This window comes from Solanum verrucosum, unplaced genomic scaffold, assembly GCF_900185275.1.
Source record: "Solanum verrucosum unplaced genomic scaffold, falcon-dt-bn FXZP01000103.1, whole genome shotgun sequence".
NCBI classification, from domain to species: domain Eukaryota; kingdom Viridiplantae; phylum Streptophyta; class Magnoliopsida; order Solanales; family Solanaceae; genus Solanum; species Solanum verrucosum.
Genome location: NW_026020048.1, coordinates 7,022,922 through 7,049,131, shown reverse-complemented (window position 1 = coordinate 7,049,131; position 26,210 = coordinate 7,022,922). Strand labels below are relative to the sequence as shown.

The 26,210-nt window shown below is 30.2% G+C and overlaps 1 protein-coding gene across 1 annotated transcript; it reads left to right on the top strand.

The window, feature by feature from the left end:
• Positions 1–645: 645 nt before the first annotated feature.
• LOC125822676 (uncharacterized) lies at positions 646–6,717 on the top strand. The gene is made up of 2 exons (XM_049502107.1): positions 646–966; positions 6,020–6,717. The coding sequence occupies exons 1-2, from the start codon at positions 857–859 to the stop codon at positions 6,216–6,218; spliced, it is 309 nt and encodes a 102-aa protein (XP_049358064.1). The 5' UTR covers positions 646–856; the 3' UTR covers positions 6,219–6,717.
• Positions 6,718–26,210: the final 19,493 nt, after the last annotated feature.

The following is a 26,210-nucleotide window of genomic DNA, read 5'->3' as shown; positions in this document are numbered from 1 at the left end:
TGTTAATCAAAATTTTTATAGTTTGACTCTAATAAAGAAATCAGGACAATTAAAAATGGACGGATGGAGTATTAAAAGATACTCCATCCGTTTCACAAAGAATTATCTAGTTTGACTTGGCACGGAGTTTAAGAAAATAAAGAAGACTTTTGAATCTTATGATCCTAAATTAAAGTTACGTCAAATGTACAAAATTGCCCTTTAATCTTGTGGCCTTAAATATGCCACGTGGAAAACTGAAATTAAAATGTTACCAAAAAAAGAAAAAGAAAGAGGTCATTCTTTTTGAAACAAACTAAAAAAGAAAAAAATGTCATTCTTTTTTAAACGGAGGAGGGAGTATATACTTTCTCGCTCACTTGTTTGTCTCTCTCCTATCTCACTCACTTCTCTTCCTATGTATGTATTTTAGGATATATTTGATATTAAATATACATGTTGACTTTCTCACTTAAAATATGAAGGAATAGTGTGACTTAAAAACTGATACAAAATTATTGGAGTAATTAATAAGATAATATATATAGTTATTTCATTTTGTAATTAGATACTAAGTTTTTTTTTCATTTTGTAATTTGTTTCTCTTAAATAGCACACTGTATTTAAAAATCATCTTATTTAATTTTTTATGAATAAACATCTCATTGGGCTCATACGTATACCTCTCAGTTTAGCATTTTCTTCTTCGTCTTCCTTTTCCGTTGGAACAGTGTAGCAGTTAATTCGGAGGATCGTCTCTTCAATTACGAATCCACCATTAACTAGGTGTAGTTCGTTGCTTCTGAATTTGCAATTGAAATTGAAGGCAAAAATTCGATTGAGATCGGAGAATCAGGTTTTCCGATCGTTTGGGAACATGATAACAAGGTCTAAACTGGTTGAGCAGCTCAGAGATTATCAGATCCGATCTCAACACAAGTGCCCTCCTCTTACTTTCTTTTCCCCAAAGCTTCATCTCTCCAATTGGTACGTCTTCATAGTTCTCTCTGTAAATGTATTTATCCCTTCACATAGTAATATCAAGTTTAACAAATTTAGCAGAAGTTTCTGTTTAGACTTTTATTTTTATTTTTTTAATTCAATTTATTTGTGTATACCTGAGCTATTTGTACAAAAGAATTGATTTTGTGATATACTACTTAATTGTTCGCATTACCTGCCACCAGCAGTGGGGATAGTTTTGGCCATGTTCTTAGTCCGATGAGGAGAAATCACTGAGCTATTTTTGTTATTTTAACCATGATTTTTACTTACTAAGTTGACAACTAAGCTACACCTTTGGGTGCATTATTTTAAATTTATGAATATTTCCGATGTAATTTGGTAAACTACTTCAGTTATAGATATTCAAGTAGTTCAACTAGAATGTCATAGTTTAATTTATACAAATGATGAATCTAAAGGCGTCTCCTGAGGCGCAAAGCCAACCAGCTTTGAATTGCAAAGGCAGTGGACATGGACTCACTAATTCCAAAAAAAATATGATCTGAAATGATTTTGGCTTGACGGAAAGCCACCTTGGGTACAAATTGTTAAGGCATTCTACAAAATAACAATCTGATCGATTTTTTTGATAATCAAGAAAACCCTCATACCAATGATACATAATTTGAAACACAGTGAATAATGGGTTTGTTCTTTTATCATTCTCCACTTAAATATCAAGTTTTTATTTGTGGCAAGGTTCGAACCTGTGACATGTGTGATGTGTCTAACTTACACGAGCATTACACTAACCACTAGATCAAAGCCCTGGGGGCCAATTCTCTCCAGATATTTCTCCATCTGTTGAAGTTATTAAAAATTCTTGTTTTGTCTTTCTTTTATCTTGCATTTATTTTATGGTGGAGGAGGAGTCTTGGGTCTTTACTAAGTTTATTGTGGCGACATTCTCTTCTGATGTGGTCACCCAAATTCTGATCACCTTCCTTAAAAATGTGCTACTTCTACTCTTCCAACTATCTTCCTGATTACCAAGTAACATCTGCTGCTCAGATCCCTTTTTCAACCATAAAGCTTGAATGTAGTTTACTGACTTATTCTCTTTATGGATCTCTCCACATGATGAGTTCCACCAATATGATCTCCCTATAAAGAAGAAATGGTTTTTGCATGATCTGGTACTCAAGCTTCTGAATTCACCAAATTCTTTTGTCAGTTCAATTTAAGTGGGTTTATCACCTGAAGTTCATGGAATAAATCTATCTTATAATCTAATCCTTGTTGTTTTCTGATCCATATAATTCTACTTGGTATATGGTAAAGGGATGTTGGTTTTTGGCCCAAAATGTGAAACCTGTTAGTTTGTTGGGCATCAATAGGAATGGTCACACTTATTCTAATTTTATTATTTGAACCTGTAAATGATTGCCAGTTTCCTTTCACACAGCTTTCTTTCATCCTTTCCCCATTTGGTTACATCTCTTCCATCCATCTCAATGCTGTTTGAACAGGCAAAGAGATACTCTTATACTGAAGAATGCTCCACCCATCTTCTCATTGATGTAGATCATCCCCGCGAATAATATTTTCCCTTCTAGTTCTGGTCACTGCTCTCCTTTCTTACCTTGCCAGAATCTTTTAAGTTGAACCTACTCTGAGGGAGTTGTTCTTAACGAGTCTCTTAATGTTTTATCCAATCCCCTTCCATCTTTCATCCTAGCCTTTTCAGTATCTCAATTCTTCAGCACTTTCCTCCTCTGTCAACATCAGCCAAGTTGAAACTCCTTTTTCATTTAAAGCTTGCCCATCAAAACCCCATCTCTCTCTTTAGTGTTTTATTGCCATAGTTATTTTTGCAAATTTACTAAGCTCCGGCTCCCGAACCAATAGAAACTCATTCAATTTCTTTCTACATATTTCTCAAATATCCATTACTTCTACTGAGAGAAGAAACCTCATCCTTGGATACAGACCACCTTTCCTGGATAGGTCTTCCTCTCTATTTACCGAGATTCCTCGAAGTCCTTGTTGCCTCTGAGTACCACTGCTTTGAAGCTTCATTTTTTCTCACATATATCCATGCTAGACCCCAATTGCTACGGGAATGCCGTTTAATTGGCCTATGCCTGTTTGAACAGCCTCGGTTAATTGCTACGGGAATGCCATTTTAGTTGTCCTATGCCTGTTTGAACAGCCTCGGTTAATCTTACCTCTTTTTTTTCTCCCAATTGAGTAGAGTTGAAATATCACCTCTCTTTTTTTCGTTTGTGAATATCAATCACTGCACCTTCATCTTCTGATTGTCTAGAACTCTAGATTTCCTATAAATACATCACTATAGCATCATGTTCATGTTGGTTATTTAATGTAATTAAGCTACCATGACGAATACTTTATATTTTCTCCTTTCCATGTCTAGTTCTTTATTTATTTTTTTGGGATGGGGTTGGAGGGAAGCTGTAAGGCTATAGCATCACTCATCGATAATTTTGAGTGTATATTTGGTAATTTTAGAATTTCAAACTCCTAAGTTTTTTTTAAAATTGTCAAATCAGGACACAAATCCCTCGTTAAATGTTGCAACGGATCATGTGTTGTATCTTGAACAGTATAATGGAATATGGTACAGAGTAATACACATTCTTTCAAATAACTGATTAATGTTTATGGATAAGTCACCAACATTATGCTAGAAATTGCATCCAAGGTGTTGCCTAGTGGTCGATGAAGCGAGAGGAGAACCATGAGGTCTCAGGTTCAAATCTTAGCGGAGATAAAAAGACTCGGTGGTTCTTCCCATTTGCCTAAGCCTTTGAGACAGAATTATCTGGTACCTATGCTGGTGGGAGATAACAGGTGCCCAATGGAATAATTAAGGCACAAGCAAGCAGGCTCGGACACCACAATTATTTTAAAAAGAAGTATGCTGGAAATTGCTTTTTTGTTTTTGCATGTGAATAATTTAGAGAACGCCACAGATGCACCAATATCTCCAGTACACATGTTACCTAGATACTCAACCAACTACCATTCAACTTCAGGCAAAATCCGATCTAAACACACAAACAAATGGAAAACAACAAAATCCAATCTATATATATACCCACGAACAAAAGGTAAACAAACCTTCATCTGGATATTATCTCTTCCCCCAATAGACAAACCCTTGTTAGCTCCTTTCCTTTGTTACCTGACATTACATTCCATCTGTCATAGATGATTTTTCTCCGTCATTCTCTCTTTATAGATGATTTTCATATACTTAGTTGCTATCTTTTTACTGGCCCTTCTCAAATTGCATCATTATTTGCTTAGTCTGACTCCCATAGAATGCCTGGAAATTCCTTGACTGATCCCCATGAAAGTGAAACACCTAAAAATTCCCTAGATTCTTATTACTTAGACATTCTAATCTGAACCGTCCTGGTTCATCAACTCTTTCATTTCATTTACTATTTTTACACGTAATCTCTGTCATAAAAGATTGACTCATTTGCCTTGTTGGCCTTTGTTGGCTCTGTTTCAATATGATGACTTGTCTTCTTCGTTGTTGGTCTCCTAGCATGAAAATTACTCTCCTCATCTCCTAGAATGTCCCTCTCCGAGATCATTTAGGTTGCTATCTGTTGCAATCTCGCATGTCGCTTTAATTCTCCAATATCAGGTGATTTCCCTGTTTGATCTTTTACTTATTCTCTTGTGCATCAAATACCATAATCCTCTTTCCCGAGTGACAAGAATGGATATGTAGCATTGAAGGCTCATATCTAGCTTACTAGAGCATAAGTATTGCATTTTGTAAGTTACTCTTATTCTCAGTTTGACTTGCTTTTATCTGCTCTCTCCATACCAAATCTGGAGTACCGTTTGACTTGGTCGCTTATCAGAGAAAATAGTAGCTGCTTAATATCTGTCAAGGAAACATCTTGGACTGTAATTTGATTAATGTATTTTTAAGGAGAAAATAGAAAAAGGAAATGTATTGAATAGTGTTAAATGGATCCCACGGAAACAAAGTTGTAGTATATAATAAAAAAATTAAAGAGAAATAGTTTGATGAATTACTATTTCAGATACAAAATTTTGCTGGAAGATTTATGATTCTATCAGTATTGTATATTTACAGTGGTGGAAGTAAAAAGGTACATTTAGTTGCTCCATCCATCACAATTTATATCTTAATTCATGTGTTCTCAAGGAGTAAGTTGTAAAAGGAGAAGATGTACTGAAAGATATTACAGGTTCATTCTGTAAAATTAGTGTTATAATTGCGGAAAGTGAACACCGATGAGACGACAATTAAAGTAGACTAATTATTTTCAGAATCACAATATCAGATGTTGATAAAATATTATAAACAACTTTTTATTACTCCCTCCATATATTATATTACGTAGTAATGTTTGACTTGGTACAAAATTAAAATGTTTGTTTACAATTTGTTTTACATTAGATGTGGTGGAAGTAACTACTAAAAGAATTTAAGAAGTTATTTTAGGGAGATAAAATTTAACTTTTTGAAAGTTGTAAAGCATAATATTTTTAGTGTAATGGCTCAGACATTTTAGGACGTTGTGAAAGGGAGTGGTTGTCATAAAATTGGGACAAATGGCAAAGTAGATGCTCTTCACTATAAACTTAACCCTTCACTTTCTATACCTGATTATTTTCTTGTTTTAATTCCTTATTCTGTATCCTAATATTGTCTAATGTTTCGAACTTCTCCTGGTTGTTGGAAATTCTTTCACTCCTTTGTTAATGGTACGTCAGGCAATTGCACTTGTAAATGGATGCAGTGCTAGTAGTAGTATATTAACCCATCATCTGTTATGTGTAACTTGAAAATTTCTTTTCTCGTATATTTACGAACTTGGATGCACAAGATCTGGATCTACTCGCACACTCAAAACTAAATTACCCTATGCTTTGCACCTTCAGTTTTGCCTTGTCATTAGAATAATATTTGCATGATGCAACCTTCATTCCACAAGTTTATAAAACCTTCTAAACAGTTTTGGGAGACCTGTGCATTTGTTAATAGTGTTACAAATTTGTAATTGTCTCAATTTTTATGTAGGGCTGATGTTGCAGTTGCTGTGTTCTGCGCCTTGTTATTTGGTGTGCTTATATTATCATCATATGTGGCCCTTTATTTACAACATTACTGGAGTTCCTTTCTCATTATATGCCTTGCCATTACCCTTCCAGTGCGTCTGAGAATGTTACGGCAGGCTCATGCAAGAAAGAAAGTAAGACAGTTACCTTTGTCTATGTGAACTTCCTTCTACTTCTGCAAGCACCAAACAGCGGTTTAAGTGAAAGGAATACCTCTTGCACAAAAGTGCTCTCTGATTGTAGTAATACAGTTCTTTGATCTTCGTCACATAAGCTGACCGATCTTCTGCTGTGAAAGATGGGGCACACCCTTCATATTACTTTTGATGACCCATTCATTAAGAAACATGATTTAGACGAGCAATTATCTCCCTGTGAAATGAACAACCAGAGTCCAGAGCTCAAGGTTTCAGCTATTTTAATAATTCTTGCTTTGTTGTAAACTAAACTTGATGGGTAAAAAGATGCTCAGTTCTGGATAATTTCCAAGCAGATGCGCTGATTGTAGTAAACTTTGAAGCGTATGTAGAGATTAACACATAGTATCTGAATGATCTAAATCATCAGATAATAGTCGTTGAACGGTTGAAATGACTTAGGTTCAGGAATATTATACTGAACCGTGTAGAAAAGATAGAGTTATGTAAGAGAAATAGTATTGTGCTTCACATTACTTCGTAATTTATGTTTAAAAGTTAGATATTTTAGAAGGAATTTGATTGCTAAACTTCTTTCCAGAGTTACACTATTGTTTTAATGAAAGCTAATTCTTAAGTTTTAGAGCTGTTAGTTCAGATACATAATCAATTGAAGTGAATCACTGGTAAATTAAGACTTCTGTATGGAAGACTTGACCCATGGAGTTACCAATTTCTAATCTGCACATCCTCTAGTTTCTAGAGCCGCCTATTACGACTTGTCACAATTCACAAAATTGACAAATCAGTTTTCCAATGTTACGTTGCCATTTGGATTTTGTAGACATGTAGGAATTTATTTCTTCTTGGTGTTTGGTCTAATTTTCTTGGGGGAAAAGTCTACCAAAATCCAAAACACTTTCTTTCAAATATCAATTCAATCTATCGAATAGTCAAACCAAGGCCTTTTCACTTGCTGATTTGAGTGTTTTCTTGAAGCCACCCCGCAAAACTTAATTGGGTTTCTTGTTTCTCCTTTTGTAGTTTTCTGAAAATTCTTCTAAAATCTTCATCAACGTTATCGTGTGGAAAACATTTCGAATATGTGCAATGCAACCTTTCACTTTGTTCATGGAAAAACACTTGACATTAATCACCCTTGACTCAACATCGAAAAATTATATTGTATATATAAAATTAAATATTATTTTTAATATGTTTATATCAAAAACTTCGTCACTGCATGTTCCTGAAACTTTGTTTATCTAGCTAGTTTTCTTGTAGTAGCAATGCACTACTTAATTGTTATCTGAGCTAAATATGACTATTAATTAGTAGCTTGATCACGGCGGCTTTGGCATTTTGTTAATAGAAAAGATGGAAAACCTGCCCAACTACACAACTAGTCTGTCGGTTTGCCGCAACCAAGTGCTTTGAAGTCAAATTCTACGTACGATGTACAAAAAATATGTGTAAATAAAACTGATAGATATAGTTCGAATTCTGATCAGTCATGTCATTGTTTAAAGTTATTGCGATTTTGACTTATCAAACTATGAGTCAAATGGTGATCACTTATTGACTGTTGTATACTCCCTTTCATTTTTCTATATCTATGATTGAAAGAACTAATATTGTTTAAATTCTTGATCCGTCATGTCACTATTTAAGATTATTGCAAATATTAGCAATTTAAACTTTATCAAACTATGATTCAACAGGACTTATTGGCCGTGGTATACCTTTCATTTTTTGTATTGACATAGGAGTAGAACTAATATTGTCAAAATTTTAGTTGCGTCTCGTCTCTATTCAAAATTATTACAGATTGGACTTATCAAACTACGATTCAAATGGTGACCTGTTGACTATTGTATACCTTTCATTTTCTATAGAGAAATTTAAAAAATAATCAAGATTATTAATTGCAATTTGGACTTATCAAACTACGATTAAAATGGTGACCTATTAATCGTTGTATACTTTTCATTTTCTATAGAGAAATGAACAGAACTAATATTGTTCAAATTCTAGACGTGTCATGTCACTATTCAAGATTGTTACAATTTGAATTTATCAAACTACGATTCAAATGGTGACCTATTAACCGTTGTATACCTTTCATTCTTTATAGAGATATGAGTAAAACTAATAGAGGTAAGTGTCAAAAACACACCTTAACTATCTCCTTTTTTGAGTTTCATACCTAAACTATCACTTTTTAGTTTGAGAAACACATCTCTCTTTTTTTGTTTAATTTTCTTTTTATAAAAAATTTTAATTTTGTTTTTTACTTCATCTCCTTTTGTGTTAGATATATACATATCTAATATATTTTTTACTTGTCGCCGCAAGACTTTTTTTTTAAAATAAAATTTTTATTTATGTTATATTCGGTACACAAGTAGAAAAAATTCCTAAAAATATATGTACATATCTAACACAAAATGAGAAAATGTAAAAATAAAATAAATAAATTAGGAGCGGAGGGTTAAATAGGATGGGGTGAAATTTTTATTTTTTTTAAAATAAAATAATATCAATTTTTTGGGGGGAATGAGTGGGTGGTTTGGAGGGAGGAGGGGGCGGGGGTGAAGTATGATTTTTTAAAAATATTTTATAAAAGAAAATTTTAAAGAAAATAAAAGTACGGGAAATTGTGGGGGGGGGGGTGAGGGGTACGGGAGATGTTGGTGGAGTGGGGTAAGAAAAAAAATTAAAAAAATATTTTTTTGGAAATAATAATACTTTAATCTTTAATTTTTAATTAATATTAATAGTTTATTTTTTAATTTTTATCAAGGTGAAATATTTTATCCAAGTGGATTGTCATGTGTTAAGGTTTTTTCAAATAAAAGAGAGAGTATTGTATATTACACACACAATTGAGGTGTGTTTCTCAAACTAATAAATGATAGTTTAGGTATGAACTCAAACTTTCAATAGTTTAGGTATGAAACTTAAAAAAAAATGATAGTTTAGATGTATTTTTGACACTTATCTCAAACTAATATTATTCAAATTATACAAGATTATTACAAATTGAACTTATTATATTGACAGTTGTTTACCTTTCATTTTATTTTTTCCTAATAGAGATATGAATAGACGACTTAAATATTGTTGAATGTGGTATCTTAGGCCGAAATTCTCGGTCAATCAATACTCCACTAAGTTATAAAAAAAAAATATATTACGTAGGGCTTCATTGCCCATAACGCCATAATTGAAGTTTCAATAATAACTAAACACTATATTGATTGATTAAACTGAACAGGAACTGATGTTGATTTTACCGGCACCTTTAATTCTAAAGCTTATTAAATAGTTCATAATAAAATGAAGTCCTCATCCTTTAGCAAATCAGTGGGTTGGAGAGTGGGACCTAAATGATGCATGTCCGATGTAACATTGCCAAACTTAAAAGTGATCACTAAATTCTTATCATTACAACGAATTTTACCCCTTTTCTGCTTTTCTTTTATAGCTATTTCTCTTAGAGAATCATGCATTGAGTTGTGAGTTCAATGCATGATTCTCAATATGATATCAAAGTATGACTCATTTTAATTCTCAGTTTTGATATTGGGTACTTATATTAAATTTTCTATGCATTTGATGTTTAGTACTACTGAGCTTGAAGGAATGTGAAGAATCCCACATCAATCTTTAAAGGAATTGGTGATCTTTTTAACATAACTTGGATAATTCTTTACTCATGAACTAGTTTTTAATTAATTTTGGCTCAAATCCATTTGATATTTCCTTCCATCAAAGATAAACTTTTTGCCATTTTTGGGGTTTGGAACTTTTATAGAGGGAAGATTAATTTACCATGATTTATTACTATTAGGAAATGATTCAACTTATTTATCTCACTGTAACAATTCTTTTACACTCACTACTTTCTTTACCTATTATAGCACGTTACCTACTTTTATTTTCTGAGTTACTTATATGCTAATCTCATTGTCACTAGAAGTGGATCTACTATAAATGGTTATTATGGCTTCACATGAACCCTATATTTTTTTGTATATGTATAAATATTTTAGTGTGAACTCATTTAATATTATTACTATATTAACTTAAATCACTCTGTGAATAATCAAAATTCTCACTTATGGACACTTACGTTCACTTTTTTTAACTTCTTTTTTTGGGTGAGTTGCATGATAGATGCTTGCTTGCTATAGGCATCTAGCTAGGTACTCCCTATATGCTATACATATGGAAAGTGAAGACAAAAAAGTTGTTTGCTTGCCATTCATGAGTAATTAAGTTGAGAAATCAAGCCCGCGCACTGCGTATGCTTATATATAAGTTATAAGTCCGCTAATTTTATTAATTATACAGACACGAGATGCTTGGCTTTATCATCTCAGTGTAACACAGTGAACCTCAAATATAGAGACATGCCTACATAATAATCCAAAATTGTTGCTTAATTAATTAATCAAGTCAACCCCCTTTACTAATTTATATGATACACTTTTTTTTAGTTTGTCCAAAAAATAAAATAATACCTCCGTCCACTTTTAATTGACATGGTTTCCTTTTTTAGAGTCAAATGATAAGTACTTTGACTAACATTTGATGATGTATTTTTTCATCATATTGATATGAAAAAAATTACAATTTATAGTACTTTTCGTATAGTTTTTGAAATTTTTTATTTAAAATATCAAATTAATGTAATCTAATTTCACTTTGAAAATTAGTCAAATTGACTTCGAAAAGCACAGCATGAAAATTAAAAGTGGACGAAGGGAGTATGTTTTCTTATTTAGCAAATATTTAGTGACATTATCAACATTTCCATGTGGATTCCACTTATTCGGTAAAAAGGTCTAATCTTCTATACAAAAAAATCATTCATCTTACGGATAGTTTTGTAATATGGTAAAGTTTTCACATATTTCTTAAACTTCGTACTCAGTCAGACTACGTCACATAAATTGGAATGGACAGTAGCAGAGCCAAATATACTGGTTGACGCTCCTTCGTTAGAAAATTACATTGTGTAGTTAGGTAAATATTTGTTTTTATGTATAGACATTACATATCGACACTCATTTACTTCTACTCAGTTTTACTTCTTTATATTTTAATACCCTTTAGTCAAAATTCTGACTTCGCCACTCGACCAAGGGAGTAGTAGAATTATTTGAAGGTTGATGTGGATTAGTAATTGGAGAATGGGGATTCATTATTATCTAGAATATGGAAAAATATTGTAGTGAGTAGTAGTCTATTCGTGATTAATGATGGTAACAGAAAAGAAAAGTAAGGTAATGATTCAAAATGGGCACACAATGCTTAGAATTCTCTGAGCATAATGTAGCCACGTTTTACGAAACCAGGCGTGCGCAATGATTTTTAATGCCCTTTGCCTGCAAAATTATGATTTTTATGGTCTTTACAATTCTTGTGGACCATTATTAAATCGGCCAATTTTTTGACCGACTCTGAAATAGAAAGACAAAATAATTGACAAAATTGCTAGTAACGCTTCTTCTCTCTTCCTTTTTTTATCTATGCATTTTTCTTCTTCTTCATCTACTCATTAAAAGGGAATTTGGTCTCTTTTTATTATGTTGCCTCGACATACTTGCTTTTCAAACAGGAGTTTTGGCTTATGTTTTGAGATGAAAATTAGAGGATAACATGGAAGCGTGTCTGCTTACAAAAACACTCATGAAAATGCTCTTTTTCTAGTTTTTCATTTACTAAATTCGTCCCAACAAAGTGTTTTAGCATGACCCCTACCATGTAAATAAAATTTAAAAGATGACTAATTTATCGCAGTACTAGTAGAAAATAGTGTTGGTGTCTCAAATGAACCACACTAGATAGATGCCAACGAAAGGATCGATCTAGGATTCTATAATTTCTCTTAATATTATATAGTTTAAATAAAAGTTATTATGGTTGGCCCCTGGTGAGGTTGATTTATTCATTAAAGGCGTAACATGTGCATGCAATTAGCCCATGTTTGTTTCCTATCGAGAGAATGTTATGGAATTAAATGGATTTGGCCCTTGTGGGGTAGTACATTGAAATGTGTGTACAAAAATTACCAACATGATAAAATCAAGATCGAACATGATATTAAGATACAAGAATAAATTTAGACTCATAAGGATAATTAATTAGTCTTCCTCTCAAGAACTTTTTCACAACATGGATGGATATACAATTACCACATCCAACATATATATTCAAATTAGCCCATGTTTGGATGTGAAATATTGTGATGCTCAATCTTTTAAAGGGGTCACGTAATGAATTTACTTAGACGAGTGTGTGAGTGTGTGATCAGTCGTTGTTGGAGTCGCTTATTGAACCAATATGCAATAATTAAAAACTCCCACCCCACTAAACATACAGATAAGGGTCAATTTATTGCCCTCTTAAGGGTCATCATACATATATATAGCTCATTTGGTGCACCAAATGCATGCACTTAAAGGAAGCCTATAGATAACATGGATAATTTGAACCTTGTAATGCTGAATGCATCCTCCCTTAACATAAAGAGGGATAATGCTACAAATTTGATTACGGTCCTATATATAGATTCAACAAAACTCAATAATTTTAGCCTACACCTTGGATTTGTATTTTAAATTTCACTTAATATGTATAAATAGCTCGGTCGCATTTAGATAGACGTAACTCAACTAGGCTTGTTCCTGATTATTATCAAAGTAATTGGCCACGCTTACAAGATTGAAAATGATATGGACTACATGTCTCCAACTCAAACACATATGAGCAAGTGCCCAACTTATATACATACAATCAATTTCAGTAGTGATATTTGATTTACTTTTTAATAAATCAATAGCGTAGCCACATATAGTGATGGGTGCGTCAGTCAAACATCATTCATCAAAACAACATTCTTATATAGAATTTTTTTTTTATATAAAGTATATAAATTAAAAATTATTTTTCATACATGTATATTAAATCTTGAACACTTTTAAAATACCTAACACAACTTCAAAACCCATCATTTTGTTATGAATTGGGTGTTGAAGTCCCATCCTATTCAATGAACAATATTAGCATTCCTTTTGAGCTTCATCATATAAAACAAAAGTCAATTCTCAACAACTATTTAATAAAAACAAAAATAATCAATTAGATCCTGTTTTTTCTCACTTGACGAGACGTATACAATCGAGGATGTTTGTCCTTTTGTAACAATAAAAGATCCTTTTTTCTTTCTTTGATGATTGATTGTTTTTATTTGAATTTGTTATATTGCAAAGTCTAATCAAATGTGGCTGTAAAGAAAGTCGATCGATAAAACTCTATTTGTCCCAAACTCATGACATGAATCACGGCCGGCGATATGGCCTACATTTAAAGTACGCAGTTGGTGCGCATTTAAACTTATATGACCCCTCCCCCTATCTCACACGTGTGGTGCTGACACGTGGGGCTTGACAGTGTGGCAATGATTGGGCAAGGATAAAAAAATATATATATTTTATTAAAAAAAAAAAAAAAAAGGTCCACCCCGCACGAATGGTGAGTTGTTTTCTCCTATTGGTTGGTGTGTTTGGTTCCAAATTATGGAGAATACAGCTTATTTGGCCAGGTGGATAATCTATCTTTAATATGAAAAGCCATTTTTCTTTTAAAAACATTATTGAGTTGTCATATATATAGGGAAGGAGAGTTTTTGGAGTTGTATTGGTTGGTAAAGTTATTTTTGTGTGACCTATAAATTATAAGTTGAGTTAAAATCGACCACTAATGAATGTAACATGTAGATTATTATTTGAGTTGGAATCGACCATTGATGAACAGATTAAGGTGAATTATTTATATCTTACTTTCTTGAAGTGACAATTTCAAAATCTTGTGTAAACACGACAAGCTTTTAAGGGGTCGTTTGGTACAAAGATGCATCATAATGCAGGAATTATTAACGCATATATTAGTAATGTAGGGATTAGTAGCGCAGGATTTAGTAATGCAGGGATTGATTTTTATCAAGTGTTTGGTTCATTGATTTCCACCTAATTTTATGTTTGGTTTAAGACTCTGGAAAAATCTTCTTTCCTATTATACCATTGGGTTATTATGAGATTTTCTATTTCATTTAACTAGTCAAGTTAAATACTAAAATATATATAAAAAAAATTATTATTAATTTTGAGGTGTGATGTGTCACTATCCTTGATAGCACGGTATATTTCTAATTTTTTGTTGGTCAAATATACCTTAAACTTAACATAGATTTAAGGCTATTTAAATTGTTCAAATAGACGAAGCTTATTTTTTTTAAAAAAGAATAAATAGTTCATGTGGTCAATCGACGAACTACATTTTTAAAAAATCAAGAAAAAAAAATCAACCTAATATAGCAAATCAAACATGGAGAAAAAAATATTAGTTTGTGAAATCATCAAATTACATGGAATGAATTTGGAGAATTTAAAAGAATATTTATAACTATTCTAATATAAATAAATAAAAACATTAAATTACATAAGAAATTTAGGAAAAAAGATTTGGGGATAGTTTAGTCATTTAGGGGTCTTATCCAAGGATTGTTAAACCTTGGATTAGTTATCCCTCCCTTTTCTAGGGATAACATAAGACCTTGTATGCAAAGGCGTATCCAAGATTTCGAGATGATGGGAGCATTATTACAAAAAAGATGATCTAATATATAAATTTGATCGGTTGGACATTTAGATTCTTCTTACTGAAAACAGTTAAAATTTATATTATAGGTCCAAAATTAATTAAAATGTCAAAAGTGCTAGCAATAACCATTTAGAGAGGTGTTATCTAATTTTACAAAGAAAAATTAAAGAAGATGAATATAAAATTCAAATTTCTAACCTCACGTAGAGAGGTGCACCAGTCATCATCGCATTATATGATACCCGGAGTGTTGATTCACATATCTATATTTCAATATTTTTCAAAAAATATAACACTACTATATATGATCTCGAGAGGGGAGCATGGGTTCACGTGAACCCGATGACCCCTCCTTGAATACGCCTCTACTTGTATGAGGTATAACTAATTCATGAATTAGATTAAATAAAATAATCAAACATGTTTTATTGGACTAAAATTTAATCCATAAACTATTTTGATTAATACCTCCTACCAAACGGGTCCTAAGTACACTACTCTTATAAAGAGTGTGTATGCTCACAATGATTAAATATCATATTATTGTATGTAACTCTTCATGTCTTACAAATTGCATTATTAACCTCCAATTATACCTTTTTACTTCCAATGAAACTTGTCTCGCTTAACAAGAAAAGCAAATATGTCAAACATACAATTCAAGAAATCATTATGATAAGTTAAAAGTATTTTTTTTTTATGGGAAGTGCTAAGGGCATCTCCAACTCAAACATCAAATTTTACACTAAATTTGGTGTCAGCACTATTTTTGGTGTAATCAACTCCAATCCACTGTACCAAATTTTACACCAAAAAGGAATATTTTTCTCTCTTTATTATTATATTATTTTATTATTATTTCTTATTTCAGTTATATTTTCTTATTTCATAAAACAAATTCTTTCTAAAACATTCATCATATATAATTCATATTATTTCCTTTTATAATCGTTTAATATAAAATTATTTTGTACCATAATTTTTTAAATAATATAAATTGCTAGCAAATATTATACATTATACATAATAATGGATAATACAAGTAAAAGTGAAATCATTAATGAAATACAATTAAATAAACATTACACAATTGAAAAAAATATTTTAAATTCTACATAAATATTCAACTTTCAAGATCACTACGGTGCTCCCATAAATGCTCTATTAATGCATTACGTAGTTTAAAATGAGCAATGTTTGCATTTTTAATTTTGGTGAAGGTTGATTGTAGTTATATCCAATTATAATTTATAGTAGATTTAACATAAATTTAATTTTTTTTAAAAATCATATATAGAAAAATTAATTTATAAAAAAGTTAAGTTTTATATCTAAAATTAATATTATAAAAATATTACATAAAAAATAATTAAATATACAAGAGATATTTAATTAAAACATACCATTTATATAATGTTTAATTAAAAGTTTGTATAATGAAATAATACTAAAATATTCAAAAAGTGAATTGGTGTAATGAATAGTGTTACACCAAATTTGGTGTAACACTATTCACACACCAAATTTGGTGTAAAAATTGGTGTGGGTTGGAGCTCAAAACATCAAATTATACACCAAATTTAGAATTTGGTGTAAAATTTGGTGTTGGGTTGGAGATGGTCTTAATGACCAGAAAATTTGGCCAGAAAATTTAAAAAACTATAATATTTTTTTAATTTTAAAATAAACTGATCTTTTTTCCATTTTTTAGTTAAAATGTATTAAAGTTAAAATGGTAAAAATATTTTAAAAGGTAAAATAACATAGATAAAATATCATTCTGGCCAAAAAAAATTTCCTTTTTATATGTATAAAATACTTATTTCAGAGATTTAAGTCTTTTTGAATAGTAATAAAAAAGTTTTCAGAAGTTGAATAGAGTAAATTAGCCTCGAGAACACTTTTTAAATCTTGGTCAAACATAAATTATTGCTCTAATATTAATAAAAGTGTTTTTAAAATAATTAATCAAACTCAAATTGCTACTCTCTCGATGTAGTTTTTCAAAAATTATTTATAACCCCCAAAAAAAAACTCTTTCCAAAATAAGAAAAATTTGAAAACTTTGCCCAAACAGATTGATTAATGCGGACACGGTAAAGATAAATATTAAAACTATAATTATAGTATTTTTATAAGATATAGGTTGTGGTGTATTGTATTTTCAGTTTATATGATATTGTTTTGTTATTTTGTTGTCCTATATATTCGATACATTATTTCATAGTAATAACGCTAGTATATTGTTGTGTCTCGGATGTACCTTTTCGATTTTGCCTTTGTCCTTGTCTCACGACTAAAGCATGGTACGAGTCAATAGTGAAACATCAATATAGTACCCATCGTTGTAATTGATGTATTCAATCCAAATATAAGACTACTTCTACACGGAATTATTTGTCTTTGTCCCACTTGATAAACACCATTTACCAAATTATAAATGTTCTTCCAAAAAAAAAAAAACAAAGAATTTTACGTCAAACTACTTCAACTATATATTTTTCAATTAATGACGAATTTTAAGAATTATTAGACGTTAATTAATTTGATGCTTATATAAATGTCACATGATAAATTAAAGTACAGTGAATTAACTTTGATAATCGAAAAGGCTAAGAAGATGTTAAATTTAAAGTACAATGAACTAGCTTTTGTTTCCTGACAAAACCGACTATACTGGACTCTTATTCAAAATAGAAATCGTTACGGACGTGTATTTATAGTAACTTTTGTTTCTTCTTATTGCAATTTGCTGACGAAAGGATGTTGCTCGGATGGTAAACTCCCCTTACTTTTAATTCAAAAATTGCGAGTTCGAATCATCAAGGAATAATCCTTGCGATTCGAGTCACCAAGGAACCAAAGAGGTGGGAGCTTATATATTCACTCATGTATGACGTAAAAGCATTTTTTTTTCTAATATGAATTAAGTAATAGATTGTAACTTTGTGAAAATAGTAGTTAATCGTACCAAAAAAAATAGTAGTTAGTCTTTGAAAAAGTAGTAACATTATCAAATATTATAGGAAAATTCTCAATATGAGTTGTGGACTGTGGTGAGATAATTTAGAATTCATTCAAGGGTTTCAAATTCGTCACTCAAGTCCATGTTAACTGAGAAAATTTTATTGAGACTGTCATTCATAAAAATGGCTTTTAGTATAATACATGAATGCGGATTTAATTAAGAGTGAAAAATTAATATGAAAATCAAATTTCATAAAATTAAAGATAGTGTTGTTATATGTGAAAGTACTCCTAGTAGTTAGGTTAGAAGAAAAGCCAAAGAAGCACGGAACTGTTTGGTACGTGGTCAATTTCTCACTGCTTGAGAAAACACCATTATTGGAGCGGTCTGCAACTAGACTTTTGACTGGTTTTTTTTGTTTTTTTGTTTAACATTCCATCGCTCGTCTACGGTCTAACTCAATCTCAACAACTAGTTTATGAGAGGAAGATTGCCAAGTTTATCTCAAGAGACTATTCATCCACTTTTTCATCCAATATAAGACTTTGATCAACACACGGCCATCTCACACCGAACTAAACATCTATAATGTGGATAATTTAACCTAAAGGCTCATCATGGCTAAACATTAATTGATATAAATCGCGCTAAATAATCTCAACTTGAGTTAAAATGTCTAATAAAATAATTTTATTCAGAACTTGAACTCAAAAAGTCTAATTAAAGAATACATAATACTCATCACTTTTTTCTTCTATTAATATAATAAATCCGCTGAATGATTCGCCAGTCGATAAGTGTAGAAATCGGACTATTGATACATACTTGATTTCCTTATCCTCTAGGTATAGTTTTAAAATAAAAAAGAACTTTTCAGTCTTATTAGCATGATTTTCGACTATATTTTGCTGAAATTGGAAGAAAAAAATTTGAAGGTAGAAACTATTCCCTCCGTCCCTATTTAGTTGTCCACTTTAGAAATGGCACACAGATTAAGGCAACAATAATTAGCACAGTGAAGTTACAATTTTACCCTTATAGTACAATTTACAATTCCAAAATAAATTAATTAACTCAAGATAACTAATCAATGTTGGGAAGTTCATAAGTTTATTTACTTTATTTATGACAATTTTATTTAAATAAGGGTATAATAGGAAAAAATTTGTTGTCCTTTAATTTCTTGATTTGTCAAAATGGACAACTAAAAAAGGAAATATGGACAACTAAATAGAGATGGAGGGAGTATTGTAAAAGTTAAGATATTACTTGGACATAATTTTTTTTAAAAAAAAGTTAGAAAATTTATGAGTGAAGATAAATGTTAAAGTTATAAAATAGTAATTTTATAAGATATAGGCTGTGGTGTATTGTATTTTCAGTTTCTATGGTATTGTTTTGTTATTTTGTTGTCCTATATATTCGATGTTATTTCGTAGTAATAACGCTAGTATACTGTTGTGTCTCGGATGTACCTTTTCGATTTTGCCTTTGTCCTTGTCTCACGACTAAAGCATGGTACGAGTCAATAGTGAAACATCAATATAGTACACATCGTTGTAATTGATGTATTCAATCCAAATATAAGACTACTTCTACACGGAATTATTTGCCTTTGTCCCACTTGATAAACACCATTTACCAAATTATAAAAGTTCATCCAAAAAAAAACAAAGAATTTTACGTCAAACTACTTTAACTATATATTTTTCAATTTATGTCTGAATTTTAAGAATTATTAGACGTTAATTAATGTGAAGCATATATAAATGTCACATGACAAATTAAAGTACAGTGAATAAACTTTGATAATTGAAAAAGTCAAGAAGATGATAAATTGAAAGTACAATGAATTGTTGGGTATTAATTGTCTTTCTCACCATAAATAGGTTTTCATTTTAGGAAAAAGTTTAGGATTGACTAGTCATTTTCTTGTAGGAAAAAATTTAGGACTCTATAAATAGAAGTTTGTTCTTTCTAACTTAATCAGCATTCACAATATAGTTCTGGGGTTTTCAGAGTTTTGGTTATGTTAGAGAATTTGCAAACCTCCTTGTATTCCGAGTGAATTGGTTGATGTTGTTTCTTTTTATATCTTGTACTTTTATATTTATAGTGAATTTCTTATCTCCTTTGTGAACGTAGGTTGATTGACCGAACCACGTTAAATCTATGTCTTTTGGTATATTTCTCGTTTATCTTCTTACTCGTGGTCTTTTGAAGTTTGTTTTGCTAGCTTCCGTATTACACCTAATTATTTTGATCCTAACATGAATTAGCTTTTGTTTCCTAACAAAACCAACTATACTGGACGTACTAGTGGGCTCTTATTCAAACTAGAAAGTTTTTTCTTATTGCAATTTGCACATTATTGATGAAAGAAGGTTGCTCGTATGATAAACAAATTTTATTTTTAATTCGAAGATTGTGAGTTTGAGTTACTAAGAAAATAAAAGAGAGGGGTTAAAAAAACATTATTTTTTTAAAAAATATGCATAGACAGGCATACCAGTTATTTATATATTCACTCACGTAAGCATTCTTTTTCTGTTATGAATTAAGTAATAGATTATAACTTGGTGAAAATAATAGTAAATCGTACCAAAAAAAATTTAAAAAGTAGTTAGTCTTTCAAAAAAAGTAGTTATATTATCAAATATTATAGGCCTATGTGAGTGTGAAAGTAGGTCGATTTCTATGAGAATAGGCTTGTTTTCAAAAACACTCATGAAATCGAGATAACACAAGGTCGTAATGTGCTGGCTAATAAAGCTTATGTCAACACCTTGATTATTATGTGTAAGCAGTAATACTTTATTTCCCTTAAGCAATCATAGTTCAAGTCTGAGACCACTACTGACTCTGGAGTAAAAATTATTGTTTTACTAAGTGAAGGTTCAATGCTGAGCACACCTTCATTATGCATGATAGCCTACCTTCAACTAAATTGTGGAACATTTTCTTATTTTAATATTAAAATGAGTGGGGAATGTTGGTGTATATGTATTTTATTATTAAAATAAAATATTGAAGGCATATGTTAGTGGGTATAAATTGTGGTAGAAGATGACTATTGGCTCTTGTAACTTATATGACCATTAGTTATTGTAACTCTCATGGTCATTAGTTTCTTGTAACTCATATGACCATTAGTTTCTTGTAACTCATGTAACATCTATCACATTTATCTACCCACATTACTACCCCTCATTCTACAGACTTCTTCACCTATAAATAGTGGTGTTTCTTCCTTGTGTAAGAAAATGTGAAAAGTTTATATTGATGTTAGTGTAGTGAAAGAGAGAATTGAGACATAGAAAAATATTCTAAGTCTTCAACAATATTCATTATACAAAAGAGAGTATTAATATGTTGAAGGAAGGTGTTCTTATGTGGAGCTTTAAACTCTTCAACTAATCCGGAGTTGTTTGAGTTGTACACTTTGTTGGGCTGTTGTATCCTGGAGGGGATAAGTCAAGAGTATTATTATTGGATCAGTGTAGATTATGCCGCAGTGGGCTTGAATCTCCTTAAAGAGAGCGAGATATCCGTGCCTCAGCCTAAATAATTATTTATTCATTTTTTGTCATTTTATTTTTAACTCTAATATTTTATATTTGTGGTATAATACACCAACAGTTTCTAATATAATACATGAATACAAATTTAATTAAGAGTGAAAATTAATACGAAAATCAAATTTCATAAAATTAAAGATAGTGTTGTTGTTATATGTGAAAGTACTCCTAGTAGTTAGGCTAGAAGAAAAGCCAAGAACCACGGATTCCAGGGATGGCAATAGGGCGGATTAGGAGGGGTTTGGGCGGGCTAAGAGTTCCCCGTTTACGTCACTACGCTATTTAGATCAAGCCCGACTCTGCCTTTTTTATCCTTGTCGATGTCATCACTGCATCAGTAGCATATACCTTAAAGAACTGAAACAAAAAATGGAAAAAATAATTAGAATAATTACGTGGAAGAAGAATGTAATTTAAAATTTAGAACTGAAAATTAATAACCAGATGTATACATGCTCAACAAGTTTATTAAAAAAATTAAAAGTTAAAGTCAAACTTTAACCAGATTTAGGAAGAGAAAAATTCAAATAAATCAGTTAAACAGATCCACGAGAATCAATTAGACTGCAAAATAGAATTGTATCATTTTGTCTCATGACACATATAGCTATGATATTACACCAAATGCTACGAAATATCTTTATATTTTCTCCATTTTAATTCATGTAATTTTATATTTATAAAACCGTTTTAAAAAGAATTATTTTTTAAAGAAATTAAATTTAAACTTTTTTTCACCCTCACGAAAAACTTTTATAAAAAACAAATATTAAATAATTTTAGGATCATAAAATCAAAAATCTTACCATCACAAATGTTATGACATGGTAAAACTTGAGTGTCTTGGCCCTTTGGTATGAAGAAAGTATTCTCTACAGAAGTTGTCTTCCTAAAAAATAGGTAATTTTCTTCAAATATTTTTTTTAAAAAAATGAAAACAAATGTTTATTCTAATTAAAGTAAGAAAAGCCATGTTTCACAAAGTAATATTACACTCCACCTTAATTATTGGAATATAACATTACATGTGAAACATGTTTTTCCTATTTTAAATAAAATAATTTTTTTTATTATTTTTAAGAAATTTATTTTTCTTTAAAAAATATTTATAAACAAAATGAAACCTAATACTTCTTTGTCTCGGTTTATATGATTTACTTTTTTTTGTCAGTTTCAAATGACATATTTTTATATTGAATAACAATTTAACTTTAAAATACTCATTTTATTATTAATAAAATGATTTATAGTCATACAAATATTTATCACTTATTTTAAACCATAAATTTCAAAAGTCTTTCTTTTCTTGTTAAAACTTGGTGGTGCCGAATCAAGCTAACTTATATAAAATGTGACGGAAGGAGTATCTAAAAATTCTTCCATTCCATACCAAACACAACGTAGCTAGATATAATTTTGTTGGCCGTAGGCAGTCGTACGTGCAGCTTAGGGATGGGAGACCAGGACAATTGCCTAACTTTTTAGTACTTATGCTGTTTCATTTGATTCCACTACAAGCTTTAGAACAAATTATAATTCTATCTAGTGTCTAAAATCGAAGGATGATGTAATAGCTTAGAATGCTTTTCGAAAACGGAAAAAAGCATATACTTTAATTGTTGGCTAGAATTATGTAAATATTACTCTGGCTAGTATTGATCGTTGATTAGAATTATGCAAATATTACTGAAATAATATCTCCAAGGTTTGAGGTAATGTGGAGTTGGAGAGAGTTTTTGGCCAAAAACTCTGAAGCTGGACATATAACAGTTTAAATGCATTTGAAGAGCGAACAATATAATATTAATATTATTATAACTCGTTATAAAATAAATTTCGATTTATTTCAATATTAAAAGCTAATTCATGAAGTAACAATATAGTGTCACATTCTCAGGCTATGAATAATTGTTCTGTGTAGAAAATAGCAAATAGCAGAAGAAAAATATAATTCGGGAAGCATTCTGCTAGCCCAAGATCATTAACAAAGATCAGAGGATTCAACCAAAGAAGAGGAAGCTATAAAGAAGAACTTGTTATGGAAGAAGCCTCTTGAATTGTCTTTGATTTTGGTTGGGTTGGTTACAAATGACTAAGACAATCCTTATTTATACTTGTGTAGAGATGATTCTAGATACTAAGGATCTAGACTATTCTAATCTTTTCTATAAATATCTCCCTTAAATATTTTATACTCTAGACTATCTAGATTTTTCTTAAGTACAAATATCAAAGATATTTACTCTACAAAATTCTACCAAATATCTAAGATATTTTTTGTACCTCCAAAAAATCAACTTTAATTTTTCGCACTCCCCTTAAAATGATTTTTTGGAAACTACCCCATACTTGTCGGGGAAGAACTCAAACGAAATTTTGCGCCACGTCTTGGTGAAGATCTTATCAATTTCATCTGGACTCCTCTTGCTTCGTCAAATAATTAAGATTTTCCATTATCGAATGATCCATGTAAATTATCTCCATGTTGAGTTCCTGAACTCCCTCTTCCTCTAATCCAAAAATAAATGAATTTTCTAATTAAAGTAAGAAAAAACATGTTACACAAGTAATATTACATCCTACACATTAATTATTGGAATATAACATTATTTGTGAAACATGTTTTTCCTACTTTTACTAGAATAATCATTTATTTTTTCATTTTTAAGAAAGTTATTTCTCTAAAAAAAATTATTTATAAGCAAAATAAAAACCTAATATTCCCTTGCCTCATTTTGTACTCCCTCCGTCCATTTTTATTTATCATGTTGCCCTTTTCGAAAGTCAATTTGACTAATTTTTAAAGTTAAATTAGATTACATTAATTCGATATTTTAAACAAAAAATTTAGATATTCAAAAACTATACGAAAAGTACTATAAATTACAATTTTTGATATCAATATGATCAAAAAATATATCGTAAAATATTAGTCAAAGTTTTTATAGTTTGACTCCAAAAAAAGAAACTATGACAATTAAAAGTGGATGAATGTAGTATGATTTACTTTCTTTTTTTGTCAATTTCAAATGACACATTTCTATATTAAATAATCATTTAACTTTAAAATACTCATTTTATCTTTAATGAAATGATTTATAGTCACACAAATATTTATTACTTATTTTAGACCACAAATTTTATAAATCTTTTTTAAAAAAATGGAAAAGAGCCAAAAATACTCCTAAACTATAGGAAAAGGTTTAAAAATACTCTTCATCTATCTTTTTAGTTGAAAAATACTCCTCCATTCACCTTTTTTACTCACTTAGACCCTTGAACTAACAATTCTCTCTTTTTAAAAAATATTTATTATGTGTCATTCTCCTATTGGATAATATAAAGAGCCCACCTCAGTTAGATTGTTTCTCATTATTTATCCAAACCAAAGCAATATACCTCTTCAAGACCTCAATTTTTTTATATAAAAAAATATTGTAGTTTGTTATTATTTATTTATTTTTGGATTCATTTCCTCAAATTTTTACTTAGATTGAAGACTCAAGACATAAGAAAAAATCAACGACTAATATTTAATTAATTAAATCAAGATTCTAAACATGATATAGATCATTAATATTATATAAACAAATTTATTATGTCATAATCATAACAATATATTATCTTATCCATAAATACATTACACACATTTTTCTCTATTTTCCTACTTAAATTTTCCCTATGGCTACGACCGTCCATCTGTTTTTTTTTCCTTTTTTTAATGAGTTAATTTTTAAGTAAAATTGTTTGTGGAGCTTCTTCTTTGAAAAATATTTATCATAGATTAGCAAAAAAAATAAGTTAACAATTTTAAGAAGGAAGATAGATATTGTGGCACTATTTATATTCTTATGATATATTAATTATTTAAAACAAACTTTTTTTAAAATTTTTTTTAGAGCAAATACAAAAATTACTATTTTAAAAAAAAAATAAAAATTGAGGTCTTGAGTTGTATATATTTTTTTATTTGAATAGATTATGAGGAATAATATTAATAGAGATGAAAATTTTATTTTATCTAATAAGAACATGACAAATAATATTTTTTTTTTAAAAATAAAACAAAATAAACTTTTGTTGTTAGTCATAAAGGTAGAAGTTAGTCAAAAGGGTGAATGAAAGGGTAAATGAGCCAAAAAGGTGAGTGGAAGGGTATAGGTGAACCAAAAAGGTGAATGAAAGGGTATTTTTAGATTAAGGATGAACCGATGAAGGGTATTTTTAAACCTTTTCCTACAATTCAAGGATAGTTTTGACTCTTTTTCATTTAAAAAAAATAAATTATGCCAAGTCAAACTAATTTTTATAAAATTAGACGGAGGGAGTATCTAAGAATTCTTTGATACCAAACTCAACCTAATTATCTGTGGCCGTAGCCCGTAGGCAGTCGTACGTGCAGCTCAGGGATGGCAAACGGGGACAATAGCAGACAGAGAAAATCTTCCTTCTGATCTCCGTATGCTGTCACTTTTAAGGACTTATGCTGTTTCTTTTCTTCACATATTATAATTCTTTCTAAAATCCAAAGATGATGCATTAGCTTAGAATGCTTTTAGAAAACAGAAAAACTATATTAACGGAAAAAAGTATATACTCATGATTATTTTACACTGATATCAATGATTTGATTGTTGATTAGAGTTATGCAAATATTATTATGAATTGTATTTATTGTTGATTAGAGTTATGCAAATATTACTCTGAGAAAATATCTCCAAGGTTGAGATAATGTGGAGATGGACAGACATTTGAAGAGCGAACAATACAATATTATTATAATTCATTATAAGATAAATT